General features: G+C 38.2%; 1 protein-coding gene across 2 annotated transcripts; it reads left to right on the top strand.

Annotated features, from left to right (window-relative positions):
- Positions 1–2,182: 2,182 nt before the first annotated feature.
- Positions 2,183–10,399, top strand: clcc1 (chloride channel CLIC-like 1). 2 transcript variants are annotated; one of them, XM_040128041.1, is made up of 11 exons: positions 2,183–2,670; positions 2,792–2,899; positions 4,482–4,592; positions 4,844–5,065; positions 5,445–5,585; positions 5,692–5,791; positions 7,321–7,418; positions 7,773–7,919; positions 8,025–8,612; positions 8,792–8,842; positions 9,617–10,399. In XM_040128041.1, the coding sequence occupies exons 1-11, from the start codon at positions 2,539–2,541 to the stop codon at positions 9,719–9,721; spliced, it is 1,803 nt and encodes a 600-aa protein (XP_039983975.1). In that variant the 5' UTR covers positions 2,183–2,538; the 3' UTR covers positions 9,722–10,399. The 2 variants fall into 2 exon arrangements, with proteins under 2 accessions (XP_039983975.1, XP_039983976.1); XM_040128042.1 differs by lacking the exon at positions 8,792–8,842.
- Positions 10,400–13,230: the final 2,831 nt, after the last annotated feature.

Below are 13,230 nucleotides of genomic sequence, written 5' to 3'. Positions count from 1 at the left end.
CACCAAATGTGACCTGTTTTCAGTGTCCTGACGTAGCAGGATTTTATGTTTGCAGCCAAATCAATGGTAGATTTTTTTTATTTAAGACCTGTGGGAGGTAAAATTTCCACCTTTTAAAATAATTTATCAGTAAATCCCATGTAACTGCACAAAGGTCAACATGCAAACATTCTTTCATCTTGACACTTTTGTCATTTTTCATTTGTGCAATACATACAGAAGCTATGTTTTGTAGTCTTGATCCCAGTGCATCGTGGTTTCTTACAGTCCTAGTTGAAATTATTGGCACCCCTGAAATTTTACCTCAGAATTTGGAATATCTTCAGAAATAAATGCAAATAAACCAATTTCGTATAATCAGAATATTTAATAAAATGTCTGAAGTTACTGAACAACAAAAATTTAAATTTCATATATTGAAATGAAAAATAGACATAAAATGTATGCTTGAAACAATTATTGGCACCCTTTTGGAGAATATAAATTAGTTCCTCAAACAAAATCACAAAATGACTTACCTGCGCTTAATTTTCAATGTTCTCTTGACCTGAATTAACCAATAAATGATGGTTTTTACGGCATAAAAGAGCCGATTGTTTCTAGTTTCTTTTTCACAATGGAGAAGACGAGAGCATCAGAAATGCTATTATCAAAAAAACGTAACAATTCCACAGGCTACGAGGCAATCGCCAAAGCTCTTGACATCCCTGTTTCAACAGTTTGTAATATCGAGAAGTGTCACAGTTGTTAAACTGTTAAGACACTTCCAGGAGGCGGTGCTAAGAAGAAACTCAATGAGAGAAGTCTGTGAAAGTTAATGAGGATTGTGAAAAAAACACACAAGACCTCTAAAGGGCTTCAGGCTAACCTGGAGCAGTCTGAAGAGGTTGATGAAAATGATGAAATCAGAAGATTATCAAGGCCTTTTAGAGCGAAATGTGTTTCCCAGTGTCAGAAAAGTAGTTTTGAGGCGAATGTCTTGGGTCTTTCAGCAGGAAAACGACCCAAAGCAGAAATCCAGCAGCACAAAAGAATGGCTGAAAAGGAAAAGACAGACTGTTATAAACTGGCCAGCAATGAGCCCTGACCTAAATCCAATTGAAATGCTTTTGAGAGAGCTGAAATCTGCCATGGCAAAAAGGACTTCTGCAAACTTAAAAGAGCTTGAACACATAGCGGTGAAAGAGTGGCAGACAATACCGGCAGACAGGTGCAAGAAGTTCTAGATGGCTACAAGAAACTGTCACTGTTGCCGAAGGTTCTGCAACCTAATATTAGTGAATGTTGCCAATAACTGTGTCTGGGGTATATTTTGTGTTTGTATTTTTTCACTATTATGCAAGTTTTGCTTGTGGAAGTTTTGTTTGTGGAATTCTGTACTTAAAATTCAGGGGTGCCAATAATGTTTTATAATACTTTTTTGTGTCTTTTGATCTGCATCCATTTGTCATGACTCCTTGCCAGTGAAGCTCACTGTTTAACCAGCTGTGACTTCAATTTCCTTTTCTGATAAGCACTGTCCTTTTTGCACCGTCAGTTCACTGTGATGAGGTGTGCACACCTAACACCAGTAACACCAACTGTTTCATTAAGTACAATATTTAGGTATTTGTACTGTGTGTAGGTATTTGTACTGCATTTTCATTGCTTCTTTTTATTCCTTTATTATTTCACTATATGTATTTGACAGCTACACTTAGTAGTTACTTCGTGGATTAAGATTTTACATACTACACGTGATAAGATTATAAATTATAATACATAGATCAAATAACTCCGCAGAAAACCCTTTTTAAAAAATATATCAAGTACATGGTTACACTGTAATATATCAGCAATAACAATCAGTTAATGTAGTAATAATTTAACACTGGCAGGGTTCATTCCTCTTTCGTACTTTAATACTTCTTTTTTCCTTATTTACTACTTTTACTACTCTTTTATTTTTGATATTCTAAGTACATTTTGTTTATAATTCTTTTGTACTTTTACCTCATGTGGTATTGTGGTATTAGTTTTGCCTAAATAAAGCATATGTATTCTTCCACATCATTAAATGTTTGACATTAAGAACATAGTCCACAATAAATCACGCTTTAATTCTTCCAGAGTGAAACTGGAGTAGATAACGGTTAAATTTCGCTAAACCGAGACTCTCGTGTCTAACTACGTTTCCCGTTAGCCTTTGCGACGTACGTAGGTTACGTTATGAGTCAAAGGGTTGTCCCGTAAAACGGGTCTTGTACTCGTTATGATTATGTTTTTTTTGGTGTTTTCATTTTTTAAAAAACAGTTAGAGCCTAAGTTTATATTACAACAAATAGTATTTACAAAGCTAAGTTTGAAGCGGTGGGTCTGATATTATGGGTTATGCGCATTCACTGGGATTTAACGTTGATTTAACGTAGCTGTAGCTAAAGTTTAGTTAGCTTCCCGCACCTGCCTTACTTCCCCTGAGGTAAGCCTCCACCTCCACTCCAGCTAGCTTACTAAAAACCGGGCGGTTAGTTGGGAAAGTACCCTCGTCTGTCTGAAAGGATGCTCCTCATTGCCCTGGTGTTCAGCCTGCCACTGGCTGCCATGGGGCAGCAGGTGGGCGAAGACTGGGTCGACCCTTATGACATGATCAACTACGATGCAAGCACCAAAACGATGAAGAAGCCCACTGGGGTCAGGGTGATGTTGAATGTCTACACTGACTCTAGTTACATTTGCCAACACTGGTATTGCCCTGAATACTCTGTAGCCATTCTATTTTGACAGTTAGCATGTGTGTATTTATGCCCTGCAGCCAGCGATATATCACAACGTGGCAACCAAAAGAAGAGAGCACACTGAGGACTCTAGCCAGGCCGAGCTCGAGTTGTGTAGCAGTCACGTAGTGGAGCTGCAGAGACAGGTTGGTGGTTCCGTTTGGTTTTATTTTGTCATGAGACAACCCACACATAACGCACTTGGGTCACCCAGGATTCAGAACTTTCCCCATTTCATGTCATGGATTTTCTCGAAGGAAAGAAAAAAAAAAAAAAAACATCTGAAAACTTCCATGCGACCTTGCAAAATCCAATAGATTTACTCCAAATACTTTTTAAGTGCTGATTTTTTTAAGTTGGCCCTCAGAGCTAAATTTAATAATTTTTACCATTCTTCTTATGGGTATTCTTACCATAGCCAACTACTAATTTTTCAATTGGTTTGGTATGAATTTTGTACTGAACATGCAAGAAACCCAAAGGATAATTTGCAACATGTATTCATGTAAATGATTGTGGCTGAATGTTTTACAGTAATCAAATTAATTAGAATTTTTTTTTTTTTTTTTTTTTTACCTGAACAGAGTATTTTAATTTTTAAATATTAATATCTCCACTGGTTTTCCAATTTTGATTGTTTGTAGAATTAATATAGTTCTATCACATATAGAAATTATTTGGTCCTGCATAAAAAATTGAGTGCCACAGATGTTGCTAAATATAGCTTAGGAGTTGAAGATATTTTGACTGTGTGTTTTCCCAAGAAGGTTTATTTTTAATTCCTCTAAACTTTTATACGGGAAAGTGCTAAGATTCATTGCATATATATAAACATTTAAAAATCTTATATAATTCCTTCATCATTTAATCATTTTTTGAAAATTGCAAACTTTTGTAATTTTCAGTAACTGTAATATTTTATTCAGTGGTTTTATTTCATAGGTAGATATTTGTACCATGTTGACTTAAAGGTTTTCTATCTCTGTGTGAAACCAGTTGAGCTTGTTTTTCATTGAGTTCAGGAAATGTGCAAATTACAGCTTGTGATGGCTTGGTTTGTTTCATACTAGACGATTTCATCGTGTTCTGTGTGCCTGGACAAAATATTAATCGTAGAGTTTAATTCAGTTTCTTCAAAAGAAGGCCTTAGGAGGTATTAGTTTACAAAAGTGTTAAATCATCTGTCATGGCTGCCTTAGGCAGTAATGATGGTTCAAAAATGTTTTTGTTTGTGCATTTGCAAGTTGTCAGGAGACATTATGCACCTCTAAACTAAAAGTGTGATTGTTGATGTAGTGGATTGGGCTACAGGATGCTGTTCAAACCTTTTTTGTGGAGTTTCAGTCAGCTCAATCAGACTGGTCGCAAACACTGTCACTACTGGTAGATGCAGTAACTACGACAGTTGAGTTTAAAAACTCAAAAAACTGAATAAACAAATAGCCACTAAAAACATGAAGCTACTGCTGCTGGTCACTGCGTGCATGTGCACCCATCTCAGTCTCCTTTGGTGCGGAGCATGACATGACCAGCAACTTTAAGTCACCTCAGAATTGGTGAGCATAGGTTGCTGGAGACATCATAGAGACATAGAGACATCCTTCAATCAGAAAGTACAAATTCAAACCCTCTTGAAAACAAGCATTAAGATACTGAATCCCTATATGGCAGAACTGCCTTGATGCAATCAATCAGGCATCACAAATATTGTACTCTGCTTCTTTTCAGATTGAAGAGCACAAGAAGAAGATCCAGTTGATCTCACAGCAGCCTACATGCAATCCAGTGTTCAAGAGATTCCTTAGCAGGCTCCTGAAAGAAATACAAAGACTTGGTTTGGTAGGTGGTCATTTTATGTTGTATGATATGATTTTGGATGTGGCTTTGATAATATTAAATGTATTTGTAATCATCCCGTGACCTACAAGCCTCTCTATTTTAATGTAATATCCCTGATATTACTAGCTCTTTTTAAGTTTATTCAAACTATATTCTGCTTCAATAGTTAAATAGAGCCCAGGTGTAGTTAGCACAAAATAGCAGTAAACAGGGCGTTGGCATTACAACACACCTGTCCCTTTTCTCCTCAGCCTGGTGACTCCTCAGATGTCTTCTATGATGCCAAAATCAGACTGTCCAGACAAGCCATGACAGAGATTCAGACACTTCTGGAGGGTGAAGACAGCTGGAGAACCGGGGCTCTGGACAGTGCCATCAGTCAGATACTGGTGGATCTTAGACCACATGACTACGAGGCCTGGAAGTGGCGTTTTGAAGACACTTTTGGCGTGGAGCTTGACACAGTAATAAAAGTGAGCCCATTAATTAATCTGAAGTCTTTGTCCATGAGTCTTTAAGATACTTCAATCATGTGCTATCTATGGAAAAAGCAAACTGTCAAGGTTTCAGATTGAACTGTAGTCTCAGTTAAGTCTTTTTTGCCTTTGTCTGAAGTGAGACTGAGGCTGGTGTTGCAAACTTGAGTACCTTGTTTATGTAGAGAGAAAATGTAGATCCATAATGTCTGATGAACACTACACAACTTTTTAAAATCAACCTGAAGATGGAAATACCAAAAACCTTACATGTAATGAAAGATTTAAGCAGATTTCTCTGATTGCTTTAATCCGTCAGTCATCGTGGTACTCATCCAAGAAGAATTACCCTCTGCTCTCCCTGCTTGTGTTCCAGATGGGGTTGTGTGTTCTGGTCATAATGGTCATCATCTGCACTCAGCTTTGGTCAACCGTCTCCTGGTTCATGCAGTTTAGTAGACTGTTCGCTGTCTGCTTTTTCATCAGTATTGTGTGGAACTGGTTTTATCTTTACAAGGTGAAGAGCTCTTTCAGTTCCCTTGCTCTTGTTTTAGCTGTCATCCAGTGCCTTTTTTTTTTGCACTAATATGATGTTTGTAATGCCAATACTTTTTTTTGTCCAGATTGCCTTTGCTGAGCACCAAAACAACATGGTGAAGTTGGACAGTGTCAATGAGAAATGCACTGGAGTGAAGAAAATTGACTGGAGTGATAGCCTGAAAGGTAAGCCGATAACCAGTTGAACATACATTACATATTCTTGGTGTTCTGTGAAAACCATGTATCCAAAATTTTCAGCTTTGTGAAAAGGCATTCTTCTGACAAGCTTTCACAACTGTAAATGTCCTACTCAGTGTGGGTCTTGGTCACAATTCTTTTAGAAGGATCTGTGTGTTTTGTGTTTATGTTAAAAAAAAAAAAGATTACTACCCGCCAATATGTCGTTATCAGATTTTTTTTTAAACCCCAGGTATCAATATCGGTATAGGCATCAAAAATCGAGTATTGGTTGGGCTATAATGCAGACTGAGGCAACCCGAACTTCCAACCAAATTGTCGGTGGTCGGGTTGCATCGTGGGTAATGTAGGCACCAGGTTTTGACAAGAAGGGAGAATGCATCGAATAAAAAAGACGATATCTCTGGTTTTGCTGCATCGATTTTGATCAACAGCAGCCCTACTAACACAAATGTCCGTGACTGAGTGACTGACTGAGTACGCGATAAAGTTAGGCCATTGGTCAAACTAATACTGCGTGACTAGGTGCTGAAGTTTCCCCATTAGTCGTTGTCCTTTCTAAATGAATTGGCGCAAACAGTTTCTATTGTGTCATCAGGAGGGCGTTTACAGGCAGTAATGCCACCTTAGCGCCTTTGTCGCTACATTTACAGCCTTCTAAAACCGCTGTCTTTAACTTGTGTGTATGGTGATTTTGTCAGACGATGTCGTGGTTATAAAATCAGGATTTTAGCAGTACAGAGCAACCGCTTCGAAGGAAGAAGAATGCCTTGGAAGTGACTGCTGGTTAACATGTAGTCTTAATGAGCCGCGTTTCAGTCACTATTTCATACTTGTTCCGTTGTCTGACAAAAGAAACAGGAAAAATGTAAATTAGAACAGCTTTATGGGGAATTCAGCAGTATTAAATTACTGTATATGTGAGCACAGAGAGCGTAGGAGAGAACCAAACAGATAAAGGGTGGTCCAGCCACATACCAGGTTTTGACCTTGTCTTAATTTTAAACTGTCCATTTCTGAGCCTGACAATATTATAGGAGTGCAGTGATAAATCCATAAAGTGTTCTTTTAAAAATCAGGAGATATTATCAACCTATAAAGGAATGCTTAATCTTTAAGTTTGTGTAACAAATTAAAAATCCCTAATTTGGACATACATGGTGTCCATCGCACAGCGATGATGTAGAAAATATTATGATAAGTACCGTTTTTGTTTCGGAACTCAGGATTTTATTGCATTACGGGTACTAGCATCATGTTGAAGTTTATTTAAAACATCCTGTAAGGGCCATTGATTGATTGATTGATTGATTGATTGATTTGGATCGATGAAAATGAGTTTGTGGTCAGGTGTTTATCTTTCTGCCACTCCATATATGGATCCATTCACCTGCACTGTCCATATTTACATCAGACATAAATGGCTTTTGGTTTAAATGTTTTGTTAGATCTAAGATGTACAATAGAGCACTCTCAGCTGCTGTAATAGACCGACTCTGACTGACTCCTTGCAGAGTGGTTCAGAGGCACCTGGACTCTTCAGGATGACCCTTGTAAGAGATACTATGAAGTCCTCATGGTCAACCCCATTCTGCTGGTCCCTCCAACCAAGGTAGGCCACTATGCTGGTGTGGTGGAATGTCTTTTGAGTGCCTGCTCAGATTATATATTGCTGTGTGTCAAAAACCTGACACATTAATGACAATTACTATTAATTCTCATTCTCATGAGTACATAGACGAACCCAAATGTTGCATTGCTGTAATAAGAGTCTTTATTTTCCAGCTTTTAGACATTTCTTGAGGAAATAGACTGAAAGCATTTGACTTAATCACTGTCATATAAATTTGTTCCCATTCAACACTCGAAAAAACGTTACTATTTTAAAATCTGTATTCGTTTTTAATATCTGTATTTGTGTTGCAATGGCGCATACACTACATTTTAAGCATCCCTCTCTGTTTAGGCGATCTCAGTTACCATCACAACCTTCATCACAGAGCCGCTGAAGCACTTTGGCCAGGGTATCAGTGAGTTTCTTCGAGCCCTCCTCAAAGATCTGCCAGTTACCCTGCAGATCCCAGTTCTCCTCACAATCGTGCTGTCCATTATGGTAGGGACCCTCGATAAATTCTCACTGACACATATATAACACACTTAATAAAATCAGACAATGTCTCTATGTCTATACCGGAATGTTTATTTGACTATTCTACAGGTATTCATGTATGGAAGCGTGCAGGCAGTCTTCCAGCATGGTATCACTGCACCTCTACGCCGCCTTCGAAGGGATCCACCTCCTCCGGAGCTGGGAGAACTGCAGCCTCAACTCCAGAGGATCGAGGGCCGTGATCACTTTGCTGGAGGAGATGCACCACAGCAAGCCCCAAGGCACCGAGCCGATGATGGCAGGTTACGCAGGAATCAGGTTCATCGGAGGCGGCCCAGGGAACAGCCAGCCCTGGTGGTTGTGGAGACACTTCAAGCTGTTGACCCTGCCTATAATGAGGATGAGACGGATGCTGAGCAGCAGGAAGGAAGATCGGAAGCAGAGCAGAATCTCTCTGCCGACTCAGATTCAGAAAACCAGCAGGAGACACGGGAGGAGCCAGCAGGAGCGAGTGCTAGCAGCATTGCAGCTAACACAACCCAAGCAAAGACTAAACCTGCCCGGACATATTCATCACAATCAGAAGCTAAACCTTTAAAAGTGAATGAGAATCATTCTCAGGATGAACCCAGCAGAGACAATGCAGAACTCAGGTCTCAGCCAGCAGGAAGGCCGCCTTCACAAACTGACACTCAGGTGAGTTCTTTTCAAAATACTTGAAAACTAAATAAGTTTTCTCTTAACATATGACATATGATAGTGCTTCTTAACTGTGGTTAAAACTTTAAAGTACCTTCTTTGTTGTTTTGTTTTTTTTGTTTTTTTTTTGTTGGTTTTTTTTTTGTTTTTGTTTTTTTTTGTTTCTTTTGCTTCAGCATTACGTATGTACCAATGGGATGGTGAATATTCAGATGCTTCACAAATTGGTAAATAACCATTTAATAACTAGATCATATTTCTGTTTGGGTATTTGGCCAGTGTTTTTACTTTTGTGTTTTATGATAGCTTCTGAGCTTATATTGTTCTTCTGAATGTGTTCAGCCAGTAACTCGTGTATAGATTTTATTGTTTTATGTGCAACTCATATTTGTGTTGCTGCCACACCATAAGTTTTTTCTCTTGAATAACATAAATAATAAGTGCAGTGGATTTCAACTGGGATGCCATGGTATACTTGCTGTTGTGTGAATTTGATGAAGCCCCTAATCTCATGAACTCAGAATAGTTCAACCACCAAATTGTTCAGCCTTGTAATCAGAAATATTTTTGCTTTTTTATTCTTTGTCTCATGAAGTTAGTCGTGGTTATTAATGTGACATTTGTGACAACTGATTCCTAGATCTGCCTTACAATTTTGTGTGCCACAGCAGTAAAGAGTTTGAATTCCACTACATATGAATAAATTTATCACCATTTGAGGACTTGTTGCAATGAATTATTAAGTGTAAAGACTTGTAGCATACAGCTAAATGTCAGGCAATGTCAGACATTTTAGGGAATCAAGCCAGTAATTTGCTTCATTCCCAAAATCAATGTTGTTATTGTATTTACTCAACCGACATACAGTAAACTATAAATGTCTAAGTGTATCGGAAACTTTGGTTAATGGATGTATTCTTTGGTGCTACAATGCATTTTTATTTGATTACGTAAACATTTTTGTGTAATATATTTCTAATTTAACCTCCCCCTCACTGCAGGACCTGGAAGCCTCAACTGAAGACAGGACTTCCTCTGTCTCACTGACACACATTGAAACTTTCGGAGTTCCTATTCAGGAGACGTGTCCAGCAACAGTGGAGTAGATGGCTGCTACATCGGTCAAAGCTGCAAGATTAGTGTCATCGGTGTTTGGTGACAGACATTGCTGAAATGCGCATCAACAACAGTGTAATGGCAGCCCAAAGTGTGAAACCAACGCCAGTGATGCCAGCTAACTCTATCTTGTTGCTGCGCGGTCACCTGAACGTGCCTTTTCCTTGAGACGAGTCGCCAGTACTGTTTGGTGAATCTGCTCATTATTTCATTATGATTTCGGGCTGAGCTTCATTTCCTCAGTCAGAGAGAGCAGAACTTTCAGTCAGCTGCACAGCAGCCAGACTAAAACCGGTGTTAGGAAAGCAGAAAACAGACACTGTAGGTATGAGTATTGTTTACTTGATCTCGTGTTTTGGTGCGTCTTATCTACAAGCAGGAATTCCAGTCTTTTAAAACTTGTCTTCCATAATTTCAATGTAATGATAACCAAAAAACCAAGTATAAGTAAGGGATACCTCCTTTTATTTTCTATGAGAAAGGACAAAATGCTTGTACAAAGCATGACAGGATTGCTCACAGCGTGGTTAGGCGCAGTGGATAAAGTTGTAATTAATGAATTTCATAAATTCATTAATTACAACTTAGTTAAAAGTCATAAGTCAATTAAACATGTTTAATGGTAAGGAAAATGTCTTGCAGCAGCCTTCTCCCAAATAAAAAAAAAATAGGAAATAGGCAACAATACTTAAAGCTGCACTAATCAGTCTTTCTCTCCACAGCTTTACTATAACAAAAAAGTTCAGAAAAACCCTCTGTACACTGCCTGCTAGGCACCAAACAGAAGACAGACAACATTACATTCATCCTGTGGCCAGAAACACAATTCCACATGAATCGTAGTGTTGCTTCATGTGTGCTCGATGTGTAAATAGGCCGCTGTTTGCTATACATTCGCCATACCAAATTTATAAGGTGATCATATGTAAACGTTTTAAGTACAGCTAGCAAAATATGTATATACGGATATTGCTGCTTTATAGTATTTTCCAATTGCTTGTAATACATTATTTAAGTTATTACAGGATAAACACTGCAACTGAGACCTTTCCACGTAAATTATGATTGATCAAGTATTTAATCTCCAAATTGTCACAGTATTTTGTAAAACTGAAATAAATTGAATTGATTAATCTTTAAGAAATAATAATTTTGCGAGGAGACTGTGTCTCTCTGAGCAAAGCTTTGGCAGATGATATGAATTTCCTGGTTTTGGTTTAGTGAAGGATAAATCTTCCTCTCACCTCAAATCTTTAACAGCATATATGTGTCTTTGTATTATCATGAAGTATCACAAATTATGAAGTGTTATCAAGAATGACAAATGGGAAACTCGCACTCTGGTGAACACAATGAAGATACAGCATGGACACATTGCCTGAAAAGAGGTTGTTTTTTTGTTTTTTTTGTTGTTTTTTTTCCTGTTATGGCCCGTAAGAGTAATACTCCTGGCCATTCCATTGCAATATAGTAAATGTCAGTGTTGCTACTTAAATGGCGATTAATATGAAAAAAGTACTGACCCAGGTTATTGCCAGTTCACAGCAACTTTAACATTTGTCCTTTCAGTCTCCGTGTCCTCTCTGACACTCAGTAGGAAGAGATTCTGTAGTTGCCCAAAAAAAAAAGTGGGTTTTCAGCTCAAACAAAAAATTTTAAAGACTGCATGAAAACCATGTCACGTTTAGATCCACAGCCTTCCCTCTGTAGCAACTGGAAATGACAGGTCATTTTAATCATAACAAATAAATACCAATTTTTTTTTTGGAATATGGGAAGCAAAAGAAAACCACTTGGGTGCAGAGGAACATCTGGAGAACAGTTATTTGCTCCACACAAGACGCAGGTCATTAAAGTCATTACGGTACAGGGACAACTGAACTGTTTAAATGCTAAGAAAAGAAGCTGCATCTTAAAGAGAAAAGATGGCAATACAGTAGACACACCACTTTGACAAGTGGTGGATAGAACAATGAAAAATCTGCAAACCATGAAGTCCAGACGGGGAACTGCCTATGAATAAGACCTTGTTCTTTTATTTAATTTACACTGCTGTCAGTATTTAATCTGAGATGACTGTAAGAATCTAATGTTGATTTTGTCCAAGATAAGATATTGGCCTCTGTTTGTATGAGAAAAAATAAAAGTGTGTTCTTTTTGCAATACAAATAATTTCGACAGACAAATGGCTATGTGTGTTGGAGTCCTGCAATTATCAGTATCATTGTCATAATTCGTGCTTAAGTACACACACACACATTAATGTGCATCCATTTTCAGAACAGGACATCCGTTATATTGTAAACTGTGTTTTGATGTCTAATAACACCTGATGTTAGACAGCCACCACCTTAGGTATGTCCACATACCTCATTTCAAAATGAAACCTAAGCATACTGTTTAGACTGTCGATAATGGCTTACACGGTTTATTTTGCACTACATTTCACAGCCACCTGAGTGCACACAAAGACAGAGCCGACTAGGAGTGTCGACACAGTGTCACGCATGGAAAATGCATGAGGAGGGGACAAGGCCATCGTTTAGCCGCAACTTAACACCATTCATTCCAGGTAAGTAATTAATTTGAGGATGTGTAACTACTGATTTGTGTGTGCGTTTGTAGAATGTTTTTGTTCTTGTTATGTGATAAATCAGCTTTGTATTCCTCTTTGACTTCGCCACGTCGTGGTCGGTTAAGCTTGAAGTGTTGCATTATTCTGTCAGATTCTGTCATGGTAAAAGTACACCTGCATGCAACACTTTATCAGGGCACAGGCGGCATTTCCATTAGGCAAAAAATGTATCAAACAAAACATTGAAGCTGATTTTCAGAAGCTCACCCACATTTCTTTTGGAGCAATGGGGCCCTGAACTTTAATCAAGAAGCCCCAAACAGATGTTGGTCAAAAGCTCATCTGAGAAGCAGTTTTATTTGTTAAGAATGACCTGGGACTTCAGTATGTCAGTGACGTTATAGATGGGGATAGATGTCAAAATGTGATGACAGCTGGCGGGTTCCTTACTCACTGTCAGTCTAATATGATTAAACTGCAGCGAGAGAGTTTTCATGAAACAACTATTTGAGTTTTTGAGGGTAAAACCCTTCATAAATAAGAATTAAGTATGTTTCGGTTTTCAAACTGTGCCTTCGGTTGGTGCTGGACATGTGGACAGGGCTGTAGGTACTACTGAGGGACACTGAGGTCATTTCCTTGTATTTGGGGGCATTTACTTTCCACAGCTGTAAGCGAGCACTTATGTTGCAGGCTGAGTCGAGTATTCATTTGTTTTTAAGCTCATTGTATTTATGAAAATAATCTTTACAACATTAACGTTTATAGACATTAAAATAAATAAATCAATATTAAAAAGCTAAATAATAATAATAATAATAAAGTCATAGAGGCACTATTTTCTTCCACCCACTGTATAGTGGTTCTCTGACGCAATGCCTTTTAATATTTTTTGTGACCTGGAGCCCCTTCAGGCCTCTCAGT

The sequence above is a fragment of the Xiphias gladius genome, chromosome 6, assembly GCF_016859285.1.
Source record: "Xiphias gladius isolate SHS-SW01 ecotype Sanya breed wild chromosome 6, ASM1685928v1, whole genome shotgun sequence".
NCBI classification, from domain to species: Eukaryota; Metazoa; Chordata; class Actinopteri; order Istiophoriformes; family Xiphiidae; genus Xiphias; species Xiphias gladius.
The sequence above is the reverse complement of the archived record's forward strand: the minus strand, read 5'-3'. Positions and strand labels throughout refer to the sequence as shown.

Bases quoted from the DNA above. Each gene is read 5' to 3' on its own strand.
- clcc1 (XM_040128041.1), top strand. From the start codon at position 2,539: ATGCTCCTCATTGCCCTGGTGTTCAGCCTGCCACTGGCTGCCATGGGG. The intron at 5,586-5,691 runs GTGAAGAGCTCT...TTTTTTGTCCAG, and splicing joins ACTGGTTTTATCTTTACAAG to ATTGCCTTTGCTGAGCACCA. The intron at 7,920-8,024 runs GTAGGGACCCTC...ACTATTCTACAG, and splicing joins CAATCGTGCTGTCCATTATG to GTATTCATGTATGGAAGCGT.